Genomic DNA, 13816 nt, shown 5'->3' with positions numbered 1-13816 from the left:
AATAGTCAGGACTCTGAAGGTATATGACATGTAGTAATAGATAACTTGGCTGAGGCACACGTTTGAATTATGTGTTAGGAAGCTGATGTGCAGTAGCTAGTTATTTAGCTAGTGCGTGAGCCTTCCTGAGGGGTTGGTATCTGCATTTCCTTGAAGCTGTGTTCTTTATTCAGTGACCTGGTAATTTCTTATGGGGGGATGGAGCAGAGTTATGTGTTATGAGATGGTATTCATTGGGGAGGTTTTTTTGGTTGAGCACATGTCTTAGGATTAAGGGTCTGCTCTGTTGTTTTCTCACAGAGTGACAGATGCCAGGCCCATCAGTGAGGAAACATATATATGGTAGTACTACACAGTCTAGCACATGGTGGGTGTTTGGTAAAGGGTAACTTACTGATTTAGGAAATTATTGTTTGCAAAGGGAATGTAATGCAGTATTGCAGTGCAGTAATAGTAACAATTTGAGGAGAGAAAGACTATAATGATGGCAGAAAAAAGAACAGAGTAAACAGTTGTCTCAATATTTGTATATCACTTTGTAATTTGTAAAGTATTTTTACAATTTATGATTTGTAAAGTATTTTTACACTTATTCCCTGCAGTTACCCTATAGAATAGGTATTTTTACTTTCAGGTGAAGAAACTGAGTCCCAAATAGTCCTAAACACCTGTTTGAGATCACACAACTGTTGCAGAGAGAGGCAGGTCTCCTGACTCCTAGTTTCAGAATATTTTCTTCCATTTGCCTGAGACTTGAGATAAGAATGACCCCTTCTCCCTTCTCCCACTTTTTTTCAGTAAATTTTGCATCACAGTGTTGGGTTTTTTTTTGCTTCTCATGGTTAGACTGACAACTTTTTACTTTGTTAAGTGTTGAGGACAATTAGTGCCTTATTAATGCTGCCCTGTCATTATGACCCATCCCTGTCGTTTGGGGTTGAAGTTAGAGTTTCTTGGGTACACTACTAACTGATTGTTTTTCCTGAAGGTAAAATATGCCTTGATCAGTGCCCAACGATGTATGATTTGCCAAGGAGATATTGCTAGGTATCGGGAGCAAGCGAATGATACAGCAAACTATGGGAAAGCTCGCAGGTACTTTTGCCTATTGTTATTGCTTCTCCTCACTGTGTGGATTTAAGTTAAGCCCTATTAAGAGCAATGGGCTACCTGACCTGCCGCCTCTACAGAATGTCCTACAGGTGTCGCTGTTGGTCTCTGTAGTCGTGCTTTACTGTTCCAGGGTTACATTTAACACTCCTTTTTATGTCTTAAGTAGAAGGGCTATCAGATGATGAATTTGGAAAGCGTTGATACGGACGGAGCTAACGTTTTTTTTTTCACTGTTTTCTATTCTAGTTGGTACCTGAAGGCCCAGCACATTGCTCCCAAGAATGGACGTCCCTATAACCAGTTGGCTCTCCTAGCAGTGTATACGGTAAGAAATCCTGTGGACAGGGAAAGTGTTTTGCATGTGGTATCTTAGAAATATGGATTTTGATAGCATCAGCTCCTAGAGCTAAATTTCCTCTGAACACTGTAACCCAAAGAATATCTCCTTTTGCCTCCCATCCTCACACTCCTTTTGTTACTGTTACTTTCAGAGGTAAGTTGTCAGGGATCCCTCACTTCAGTTGAATCTGTACTCCATCCACTTGCCACTGTACTGAAGCTCCTGGGGGAGTGCTCAGGCTCCAGCCAAACACTGCTGTTTGGTTTTGACCAAGGCTTCTGCTCTGAATCTTGTCTTGCTTCCCTTCCCTATTCTGTTGAACTGTTACTCATTTCTAGAAGGAAAATAAGGCTCCCTTTACCTCTCCCCCTTAAAGTCCTCAGCTAACCTTAAGTCCTCAGATGCGTGCTTCCTTTCCCCAGATCACCTCGTTATTCCTCTTAGCTTTTCAGCTAAGGGGCCTCCTTAGCAGATGCACAGTAAGTGCCGAATTGTACCTCTCCAGATCTTACCAAAGTCCTCTAAATGTGGTTCTAACAGAGAGCTCGGGAGCCGACAGAGCCCCTACTGAGGAAGCTGAATTGAAGGGGGAAGGGTGGGGGCCAGTGGTAGGTACTAAAGATTTAAGTATAAGCAGCAGCTGGCATGCTCATTAGCAGTTTTCTTAAGGCTATAAAATTCATTGCCCAAATAAACAGTGTTTGAATTAATATTTTTATTCCCTTATATTCCACAAAAGATTCAAAAAAATTCCTAATACTTAATTATGGGTTGAAATTGCTGATTACATAGTGTGGTTTACTGATACACTTCCTTCAGAATCTGTTGAATCTCTCTTGTTTTTACTTCTGTTCTATTCTCTTTGTGATGTGTGTTGTAGATTTTTTTTCACCCCTCTTTGTGGCTTTATTTTTCTCTCCCCTTTCTTCTTACCCATCTTCTATTTTTCCTTCTTTCTCATTTCTTGTCTCCTTTTCCAGTTTTTCTTGTTTGTAATTATTGAATGAATTGTCATGTTTCTTGTTAATTAGAAAATATAATTTCTTTAATTTTTTTCCCCCTCAATGGCTTTTTAAAAAAATTGTGGTAAAATTCGTATAACTTAAAATTAACCATTAATTATTTGTACAATTAAGTGGCGTTTAGTACATTAACAGTATTGTGTAAGCATCAACTCTGTCTAGTTCCAAGACATTTTCATCACCCTAGAAAGAAAAGAAATCTCGTACCCATTAGTTCCTATTTCTCCCTCCCCATAGTCCCTGGCAATCATTAGTGTACTTTCTTTCTTTCTTTTTCTTTTTGAGGAAGATTAGCCCAGAGCTAACATCTGCTGCCAATCCTCCTCTTTTTGCTGAGGAAGACTGGGGCTGAGCACAACATCCATGAGCCTAACATCCGTGCCCATCTTCCTGTACTTTATAAGTGGGACGCCTGCCATAGCATGGCTTGACAGGCAGTGCCATGCTCATACCTGGGATCCGAACTGGTGAACCCCAGGCCGCTGAAGCAGAAAGTGCAAACTTAACCACTGTGCCACAGGGCTGGCCCCACTAGTATACTTTCTGTCTCTGGATTTACCTATTCTGGATATTTTGTATAAATGGAATCACACAATATGTGACCTTTTATATCTGGCTGCTTTCATTTAACATAAAGTTTTTGAGGTTCACCCATGTTGTAGTATGTATCAGTACTTCATTTTTTTTTTTTTTTTTTGAGGAAGATTAGCTCTAACATCCGCTACCAATCCTCCTCTTTTTGCTGAGGAAGACTGGCCCTGAGCTGACATCCGTGCCGTCTTCCTCTACTTTATATGTGGGACTCCTGCCACAGCATGGCTTGCCAAGGGGTGCCAGGTCCGCACCTGGGATCCAAACCAGCGAACCCTGGGCTGTGGAAGTGGAACATCTGAACTTAACCACTGTGCCACCGGGCCAGCCGCCAGTATTTCATTTTTATGACTGAATACTATTCCATTGTATAGCTATACCACAGTTTATTTATTCATCAATTGATGGATGTTTTGGTTATTTCTACCTTTTGGCTGTTTAATAGTGCTTTTGTGAAGTATGAGTATTTGTTTGAATATCTGTTTTCTTTTGGGTCTATACTTAGGAGTGATATTGCTGGTCATATAGTAATTCTATATTTAACTTTTTGAGGAACCACCAAACTTTTTCATAGCTGTTCCACCATTTTGCATTCCCACCAGCAATGAACAAGGGTTCCAGTTTCTCCATATTCTCACCAACATTTGTTACTTTTTGTTTTTTTAGATTATCACCAGCCTAGTGAGTGTGAAATGATATTGTGGGTATCCCCTCCCTCCCCCGAACTTGGGGACATCTTTTAAAATTATTTTTTTGGTCAATTTTAGGTTTATGGAAAAATTGAGCAGAAAGTACAGAGAGTTCCCATATATTCCCTCAACTCCGCCGTACCCCTCAATTTTCCCTATTAGGTATTAATATCTTGTGTTAGTGTAGTATGTTTGTTACAATTGATGAGCCATTGTTGATACATTATTATTAACTAAAGTCCATAGTTTACGTTAGAGTTCACTTTTACTGTTGTATATTCTATGGGTTTGAATAAATGTATAATGACATGTATCCACCATTATAGTATCACACAGAATAGTTTCACTGCCTTAAAAATACCCTGTGCTCCATCCCCTGATTCATCCCTCCTCCCACCCCCAAACCTCTAGCAATAACTAATGTTTTTACTCTCTATAGTTTGGCCTTTTCCAGAATGTCATATGGTTTGAGCCATATAGCGTGTAGCCTTTTCACATTGGCTTCTTTCACTTAGCAGTATACATTTAGGGTTATTTTTGTGGCTTGATAGCTCTTTTATTGTTGTATAATATTCCATTGTGTGGTTGTGTACCACAGTTTATTTATCCATTGCCCTATTGAAGGACATCTTGGTCGCTTCCAAGTTTTGGCAATTATGAATAAAAATGCTGTAAACATTTCCATCAGGTTTTTGTGTGTACCTAAATTTTCAACTCATTTGGGTAAATAGCAATACAAGGAATGTGATTGCTGGATTGTGTGGTAAGAGTATATCTAGTTTTGGAAGAAACTGTCAGTCTCTTCCAAAATGGCTGTTCGATTTTGCATTCCCACTAGTACTGGATGAGAGTTCCTGTTGTTCTATATCCTTGTCAGCATTTGGTGTTGTCAGTGTTATGGATTGTGGTCATTCTAATAGGTGTATAGTGATATCTCGTTTCAGTTTGCAATTCTTTAATGACATATGTTGTGAAACATCTTTTCATATGCTTATTTGCCATCTTTGTATCTTCCTTGGTGAGTTGTCTGTTTAGATCTTTTGCCCATTTTTAATTTTTTGTGTGTGTGTGTGAGGAAGATTATCCCTGAGCTAACATCTCAGCCAATCTTCCTCTACTTTGTATGTGGGATGCCACCACAGCATGGCTTGGTGAGTGGTATGTAGGTCTGCACATGAGATCCAAACCCGTGGACCCCAAGCCCCTAAAGTGGAGCATACAAACGTAACCATTATGCCACCAGGCTGGCTCCTGCTTCTTTTCTTGTTGTTGAGTTTTAAGAGTTCATTGTATATTTCGGATACCAGTCCTTTAACAGAAATGTGTTTTGCAAATACTTTCTCTCGGTCTGTGGTTTGTCTTTTCATTTTCTTAGCAATGTCTTTTACACAGAAGTTTTTAATTTTAATGAAATCCAACTTGCCAACTTTTTCTTTTATGGATTGTACTTTTGGTATAGTATCTAAGAAATCATCGCCAAACCCAAGGTTACCTAGATTTTCTCCTGTGTTATCTTCTAGGAGTTGTATAGTTTTGCATTTTACATTTAAGTCTGTGATCCATTTTGGGTTAATTTTTGTAAAAGATGCAAGGTTTGTGTCTAGATTCATTGTTTTGAATATGGATGTCCAGTTGTCGCAACACCGTTTGTTGAAAAGGCTATCCTGTCTCCATTGAATTGCCTTTGCTCCATTGTCAAAGATCTTCGGACTATATTTGTGTAGGTCTATGTCTGGGCTTTCTATTCTGTTCCATTGATCTATTTGTCTGTTCTTTGGCCAGTACCACACTGTCTTGGTTACTGTAGCTTAATAGTAAGTCTTGAAGTTGGGTAGTGTCAGTCTTCCAACTTTGTTCTTCTTCCTCAGTATTGCGTAGGCTATTCTGGATCTTTTGCCTTTCCATATAAACTTTAGAATCAGCTTATTGATATCTACAAATCTAGGAGTGTGAAGAGGTATCTCATGGTTTTGATTTGCATTTCCCTAACGACTATTGATGTTGAGGATCTTTTTGTATGCTTATTGGTCATTTGGAGAAGTGTCTGCTCAAGTCCTTTGCCTATTTTTTAAAAAATTAAAAAATATATTTTTAATTGTAAAATACATGCAAAATGAAATTTATCATCTTACCTATTTTTAAGTCTACTTAGCCATTTTAAATGTACCCATTTTAAGTGTTCGGTAGTGTTAAGTACATTCACATTTTTGTGCAACCAATCTCTAGAACTCTCTTCATCTTGCAGAACTGGATCTAGACACATTAAACAATAACTCCTCATTCCCCCCTCCCTCCAGCCACTGGCAACCACCCTTCTACTTTCTGCCTCTATCAATTTGTCTACTCCAGGTACCTAATATAAGTAGAATCATACATTCTTTGTCTTTTTGTGAGTAGCTTATTTCACTTAATATTATATCCTCTAGCTTCATCCACGTAACAGCTTCTGTGAAAATTTCCTCTTTCTTTTTATTTATTTATTTAATTTTATTTTTTTGAGGAAGATTAGCCCTGAGCTCACATCTGTGCCCATCTTCCTCTACTTTATATGTGGGACGCCTCCCACAGCATGGCTTGCCAAACGGTGCCATGTCTATACCCGGGATCCGAACTGGTGAACCCTGAGCTGCCGAAGTAGAATGTGTGCACTTAACTACTGCACCACTGGGCTGGCCCCTTTGTTCTTTTTCAAGATTGTTTTGGCTATTTGGGAGTCCTTGCAATTCCATATGCATTTTAGGATTGACTTTTTTCATTTCTTCAGAAACTGTCATTGGGATTTTGATAAAGATTGCATTGACTCTGTAGATTGCTTTGGAGAATTTTCCATCTTTACAGTATTGTCTTCTACTCTGCAAACACAGGATGTTTTGCATTTGTTTAGGTCTTTAATTGGTTTCAGAAATGTTTTGTAGTTTTTGGTGTTTAAGTTTTGCACTTCCTTGGTTAAATTTATTCCTAAGTATGTCATTTGTTTTGATGCTATTGTAAATGGAGTTGTTGTGATTTCCTTTTCAAATTGTTCAATACTAATGTGCAGAAATAGAACTGATTTTTTAGTATTAATTTTGTCTCTTGCAGCTTTGCTGAATTCCCTCAGTGGCTTTTTTGCCATTCTAATTAAATTGGTATATTTTTCTTTAGTGGACCTCTTACCTAAATTAGTACTGCTTTCAAGTCTTTTTCCTCTGTCCTCTCTTTTTCTGTCTCCTTATCCTAGTTGTCTTTTTTTTTTCTGGGAAAGATTCACTCTGAGTTGACATCTCTTGCCAATCTTCTTCTTCCTTTTTTTCCCCCTCCCCAAAGCCCCAGTACACAGTTGTATATTCTAATTGTAAGTCCTTCTAGTCCTATGTGAGCCACTACCACAGCATGGCTCCTGACAGAGGAATGGTGTGGTTCCACGCTTGGGAATCAAACCCAGGCTGCTGAAGTGAAGCGCACCGAAACTTGACCACTAGGCCATCAGAACTGGCTCTCCTAGTTGTCTTTTAACATCACTTTCTCAACTTTTTTGTCTCCTCTTATCAGTTATCCAGTGAACCTCAAGTATTTACTGAGGACATGCCTCTATGTGCAGTCCTTTGCCAGGTGCTGTGAGTGATAAATATGTAATGTGGTTTCTGCCCTCAAAAAAACTTTATTGAGAAGACAATTGAGGTATATAGACAGTGATACAAATTAGACTTTATGAAATATGATGAGATTGATTGTTAGATGCACCATTATATTCTGTACCACTAAGAAAGAAAAATGTGAATTAAAATAAGACATAATGGTAGATATTGATTGTAAGTTGTATCTCAACTTCAGAGATGTTAAAATAGGAAAAAAAATTCTAGAATTGATAAAATACAGTCTAAAATCAAGTATGTGGCATAGGGGAGAGAGAAGCTAGTATTTTAGATGCATTGTGAGACAGCTGTAGAAGAAGGTAAAGATGTGTATGAATTTGAAGAGATAGGCTTTTGGACGTTCTTTCCCCCTTTGTTTCAGTGTTTTTCTCTTTTCCTTTCTGACCCTCCCTTTCTTTTACTTCTTTTCCCTATTAATTGGTTGTAAAATGGACTTGAAATATTTATTTGCTGAATTCATTGGATGGTGGTTTATTTTTCCTTTTCTCAGCAGAGTCAGTATGGTACAGTGAAAACATGAATTTAGGAGCCAGACAGACCTGGTTTCAGTACTGGCTTATCCAGGAGTTGGCTTTGAGACCTTGTTGGACAAGTTATGTAATAATCTCCCTGAGCTCCCGTTTCCTTATCTTTAAAATGGGAATAATAATACCTATGGGGCAGTGTCCTTCAGTTTAGAGATAATATCTATGAAATGCTGATCACTTGCCTCAATGTTATGCTTAATCAATGATGTTGCCATTGTTTATTTATAATTTAAAAAAATAATAAATAGTTAATAAGTGAGTTTAACATTTTCTCTAAAAACAAAACATAATTGGCTTTTATGTTTTATGAGGCTCTTTATTCTCTTCTCCCTCTTATGAGTACTTGGCTCTTAGAGTACCTCTGCATGTAAGAGAGGTACTGTGCAAGAAGAGATCTCTGATGTAATTACCATGGCTTCCACCATGTATAGCATTATGATTTTCTTATTGGAATTCCTCACAGCTTGGGGCACAGGTTGGGAGGGATAGTAGGGTTTCCTGGGTCAGCTGACTCAGGTTGGAGTCAAGAAGAGAATTGGTTGACTCAGTGTCTCTGGTCTCTTTCCACAGAGGAGGAAGCTTGATGCTGTGTATTACTATATGCGCAGTTTAGCTGCCAGCAATCCTATCCTGACTGCCAAGGAGAGTCTCATGAGTTTGTTTGAAGAGACCAAACGAAAGGTGAGTGGCGATGTAGGCAGAGTTATTCCTTCCTATAAGAATGTGTTTTTCTTAGTGCTTCTGTGTCCTCAAGAGAATGACTAATAAAGTCCTCAAGGGGTCCCATCTGGCTGTGCTGATGGAGAGTCAGTCAGTCCCTATGCAGAGCTAAACTCATCTTTAGCAGAGCTCTCCAGGGCCCTTGGGTATACATGTTCCACAGCATCTAGTTTAGAGAATTAATAACCTTTGTGAAACAAAGCAGATGCTCCTTTGGAATGATGGCATAGTCTTTACTTTTTATAGCCATTGAGCAACAAACTCAGGTGAGGTGAGCGCTTCTCTTTTTTAGCTGAATCTCAGGAGAGTCTGAGCTTTTGTGTTTGTATGTTGTACAGGCCGAACAGATGGAAAAGAAGCAACACGAGGAGTTAGAACTGAGCCCTGACCAATGGCGGAAAGGAAAGAAGTCTACTTTCCGGCATGTTGGAGATGACACGACTCGCCTGGAGATCTGGATTCATCCATCCCATCCTCGGTCCTCCCAGGGCACTGAGTCTGGGAAGGATTCTGAGCAGGAGAATGGGCTGGGCAGCCTGAGCCCCAGTGATGTAAGTTCCTTAGGGTGCTGTAATGAGCAAGACTACCTAAGTAAGCATGAGTGCTCTGGCACATGCAGCTGTAAGGCACTGCCCAGATGTTTTCCACTAATCACAAGGAAGGCAGATCACTTCATGCTCCCTGATGTCCTCATCCATCTCCTCCACCTGCACTTCCTTTATCTTTATGTGCTTCTCCCTTTCACCACCATGTGGCACTGTAGAACTTAATACAGGTAATTTTCTAAGTGAAGGTTTACTTAGTATAGGATAAGAACTTTTTGCTGCTTTGGGTTCAGAGTAACCAATATGATGCTTCAGGATTCCATGTAGGATTTTGTGAAGCTAGGGAGAGAGAACATAATAGTTGGAAAACTGCAAATGGCTGGTTCATTGTGCCTTGAGAGTAAAATTCATAGTAGAATGGGTTGGTGGGATGAGCTAGAACCAGATCTTGGAGGATCATGCAGTAATTTGGCCTTTATTCTGAAGGTAGTAGGGAGCTATTGAATGCTTTAAATAGGGAAATAACATGTCAGATATGTGTTTTAGAAATATAACTGGCTCCTTTGTGAAAAGTCTAGAGAAGAGTAAGACTACATGTAAGAAGAGTAGGAGTGTGCTACAGTAATCCAAGTGAGATGTGGAAAGGACCTGAGCCAGAAATGGCTTTGGAGGTGGGGAGAAGTGAGCAGATATGAGGTATATTAATGAGGTGTAGAATTCAACAGACTTACTTGGACGTGGAGAGCTGAGAGAGAAGAGGGAGTCAAAAGTAAGGCCTACCTACGTGTTTCTGCCTTAGAAACTGGGTGGATGATGGTCCATTCCTTGAGTTAGGGAATAAAAATGGGATTGGTTTTAGGAGAAAGATATGATGAGTTTAGTTTTGGACATGTTAGAATTTCTGTAGGACAGTGAAGTGGAGATATTTAGAGGCTAACATATCTGAAGCTGAGGAGAGTGGTCCAGACCGGAGATGAAGATATTTGAAGGGATCCTCATAGATGATAATGAAGTCATGAGAGCTGATTTAGTCACTTGAGGAAAAAACGTAGAATGATAAATAGGTTGAAAATCTAAAAGAAAGGTGTTAGATGGCAGGGAGAGCTCCTTGCAGAGGATGGGAAGGGAGTAGGTTCTAAATCACAAGTGAAGAGATGAGCCTGAAAGAGGTAGAGGTCTCTCTTCTTATGCTTGAGGGAAAGGAGAAACAGATAATTGGGGATGCAGGTAAGTCTGTGGATTTTCTAGCAAGATGAGGGAGGTCCTTTTTGATGTTTTCTATTTTCTCTTTGAAGTTGAAGGCATGGTTATCTGCTGAGGAGTCAAAAGTGGTGGGATAGGGAGACTTGTCCTTTGAGGTTTAATTTAAAATTTCCATTTATCTTTCTATATTCTTCTTAGTCTTTAGCTGTTTTCTGGATGACTTAGAAAACAGTCATTGCTTATAAATGGAACTACCAACTTCTATGTGCCATGGTTGCATGGGGCCCCAGCATGTCAAGGTGCTTCACAGGAGTTGCTGCTATGGTAGAGTCCCTCACTGCTGCCCTCTTCTAGTTTGGATATTACAGCCTATTGCAGGAAGTAAATTGGAAGCCTATTTGAATAAGAGATAAATTGTTCTATTGGATTAGCTCCACGGTCTAATTACCTTTAAATTGTAGCAACAATGACAGTTTGAGAAAGCGTCTCAGGCTTTCTTGACCTTGGCCTCAAAGTTGAAGAGTATCCCTCATAAAGGTTATAACTAATCTTTTATGGATCTTCCTTTTCTGTTAGGTGTTTTATTTTTTAAGTGTCTTGTCAGGAAGACAGAAATATAAATATATGATTATAATGTAGTGTTCTAAGTGCTCTGATAAAGGCAAGCATGAGAGGCTGTGGGAGCACGCAGTTAGAGCACCTAATCTCCTCATGGTTAGGAAATACTGTGATGAGGAGGCATTTGGCAGCTGACGGATGATATAAGGGCATTCCCACTCTAAGGCATGAAAACCTGAAAGAAGAATGAAGGCTTAGGGAAGTGCAAGTAGTTCACTATGGCTGGAGGCTAGGATGTGAGAAGTGCACTTGATAGAGAGTTGAGTCATCCTTTACCCCTTCCTTTTCTTTTCTTTCTTTTTTTTTGAGGAAGATTAGCCCTGAGCTAACATTCACTGCCAATCTGCCTCCTTTTGCTGAGGAAGACTGGCCCTGAGCTAACATCTGTGCCCGTCTTCCTCTACTTTATATGTGGGACGCCTACTACAGCGTGGCTTGGCAAGCGGTGTGTAGGCCTGCACCCGGGATCTGAACCGATGAACCCTGGGCCACCAAAGTGGAACATGTAAACTTAGCTGTGCAACTGGGCTGGCCCCTACCCCTTCCTTTTCTCTATCCCCCCCGCATGCAGTCAGTAACAAGAGTTGTGAATATACGTCTTAAACATAATTTGAATCCATCCACTTTTTTCTATTTCCACTACCGCTATCCTAGTCCAAGCTCTCATCATTTCAGTAATCCATAGACTATTGAAAGAAGTTCCCAGTGATTTTTCCACATTTATTTTCCTGGTCCTCCTCAGGCTTTTCTTTTCTTTTCTTTTTCCGAGGAAGATTAGCCCTGAGCTAACATCTGCCAATCCTCCTCTTTTTGCTGAGGAAGACTGGCCCTGAGCTAACATCCATGCCCATCTTCCCGTGCTTTATATGTGGGACGCCTATCACAGCATGGCTTTTGCCACACGGTGCTATGTCCGAACCCAGGATCTGAACTGGTGAACCCCGGGCCGCTGAAGTGGAACGTGCGCGCTTAACCGCTGCTGCACCGGGCCAGCCCCAGGCTTTTCTTTTTTGACAGTAACCCAAATGAGCTTCCAGGTGCACATTTCTGATCATGTTGCTTTTCTGCTTGAAAGTCTTCAATTGTTCCTTTTTGCTGTTAGAATCAGGTCCAAAATCCTTTAACATAGTCTACTGGGCCCCACATAATTTGGGCCCTGCTACTTCTAACCTTGTCTCATATCTCCCTTCCCCCTTTTGTTGTTGTTCTTCAGCCCCCCTGGCTTCTTCCTTAAAAGGCCCAAGCTCTTTTCTGGCCCTTTGGCTGTTGCATATTGTCTCTGCCCGCAATGTTCTTCTCTCTTTATCAGCCCCATTCTTACTTTTCCTTAAATTCTCAGCCTAAATATCACTTCCCTTTTCCAGGGAATCTTTGCCCGATCCCCAAACCTGGCTGTTTCCCCTTTGTAATACCACATATCTAATTAAGTAATTTTAGGTGCAGTTTTGTTGGTGGTGGTTAAGGTCTCTCCCTTGCTAGATTCAAGGCTCTCTGAGAGTGGGGTCCGTATCTCATTGTTCACTGCTTTATCTCCAGTACCTTCATGTAGAAGATTCCAAATAAATCTTAGTTGAGTATGTAAATGAGGGGAGGAACAGTGAGGGATGAGGCAGGAGAAGATAGGAGGGGCCAGATACTTCATAAATATCAAGTAGTTTGGATATCAAGTATTGAGGATTTTAAGCAGGGGGCTGACATAATCAGGTTTGATCACTCTTTTCGTACTTCTGGTACTGGAACAAATTTATTTGTTTTTTAAAGAGAATTTTAGGGGCCGGCCCCATGGCCAAGTGGTTAAGTTCGCGCGTTCCGCTACAGTGGCCCAGGGTTTCGCTGGTTCAGATCCTGGGCGCAGACATGGCACCACTCGTCAGGCCACGTTGAGACGGCGTCCCACAGGCCACAACTAGAAGGACCCACAGCTGGAATATACAACTGTGTACTGGGGGAATTTGGGGAGAAAAAGCAGAAAGGAAAAAAAAAAAAGATTGGCAACAGTTCTTAGCTCAGGTGCCAATCTTTAAAAATAAAGAGAATTTTAAAAATTGCAGAAGTAATACCAATTCATTGTTCCTAAATCAAACAAAAATGTATGTAAAGTTTAAAGTGAGAGTCACTTGTATTCTTGCCTTCACTATTAACTATTTGATGGAGATCTTTTCAGACCTTTTCCTAAGCATTTATAAGTGTGTACATATGCACACATACCTGCAGACACATGAAATGTATTTTTTAACAAAAATGGGATTTTTCTGTATGTGCTAATCTGCAGTTTACTTTTTTAAATTACCAATTGGGCATACAGTCAGTTCTGCTGTAATATAACACATTACTAAAAATCACTGTGCTATGCAAAATTGCACAATAAAAACCACAGAGCTTATGGGGAAAATGGGGTTAGGGACATAACACTCAAAAACTTCCTCAGTGACATATTAAAAAAAAAAAGATATGAACTGAATAAAACACTTGTACAATTTTTACGTGTTTGTTGGTTAAGAAATACGTAAGTACTGTCTTAAAAAAGACCTGACGTTTGCTTGTAGAAGTAGGCTTCAGAAGGATCGCAGCTTGTGAGTTATTGTGAACTGGTGGAAGGAGGGTTATTTGAAATTGGATGGGCAGGTGTAACACCAGATGTGGATAGGTGTGGCTCATAACATTTGAGTTCACGTGGTGAACTGCAGTGGCTGGTGGATGTTTGGGGTGTGTGCCTGTGTGTGTTTTGTGTATTCCTGTGCAGCTCGGTTCAGCTGGGTGGAGTTTTATGTGTTTATCTGGTGTTTCTTGTGAACAAAATCTCACGTAAGCAA

At 40.1% G+C, this 13816-nt stretch overlaps 1 protein-coding gene across 5 annotated transcripts in view; it reads left to right on the top strand.

The window, feature by feature from the left end:
• SMG6 (SMG6 nonsense mediated mRNA decay factor) overlaps positions 1-13816 on the top strand; it is a 213023-nt gene that overhangs the window by 7523 nt on the left and 191684 nt on the right. For 4 of the 5 annotated variants that reach the window (XM_001504355.6, XM_070227863.1, XM_005597656.4 and 1 more), the window contains exons 5-8: positions 989-1095; positions 1360-1438; positions 8488-8598; positions 8976-9188. In XM_001504355.6, coding sequence (XP_001504405.2) covers positions 989-1095; positions 1360-1438; positions 8488-8598; positions 8976-9188 — 510 coding nt within the window. Of the gene's footprint in view, positions 1-988; positions 1096-1359; positions 1439-8487; positions 8599-8975; positions 9189-13816 lie in introns of those variants that run through there. The other variant, XM_014727907.3, reaches the window with a different exon arrangement.

Source organism: Equus caballus, chromosome 11, assembly GCF_041296265.1.
Source record: "Equus caballus isolate H_3958 breed thoroughbred chromosome 11, TB-T2T, whole genome shotgun sequence".
Taxonomy (NCBI): domain Eukaryota; kingdom Metazoa; phylum Chordata; class Mammalia; order Perissodactyla; family Equidae; genus Equus; species Equus caballus.
This window is presented reverse-complemented; position numbering and strand designations above follow the sequence as displayed.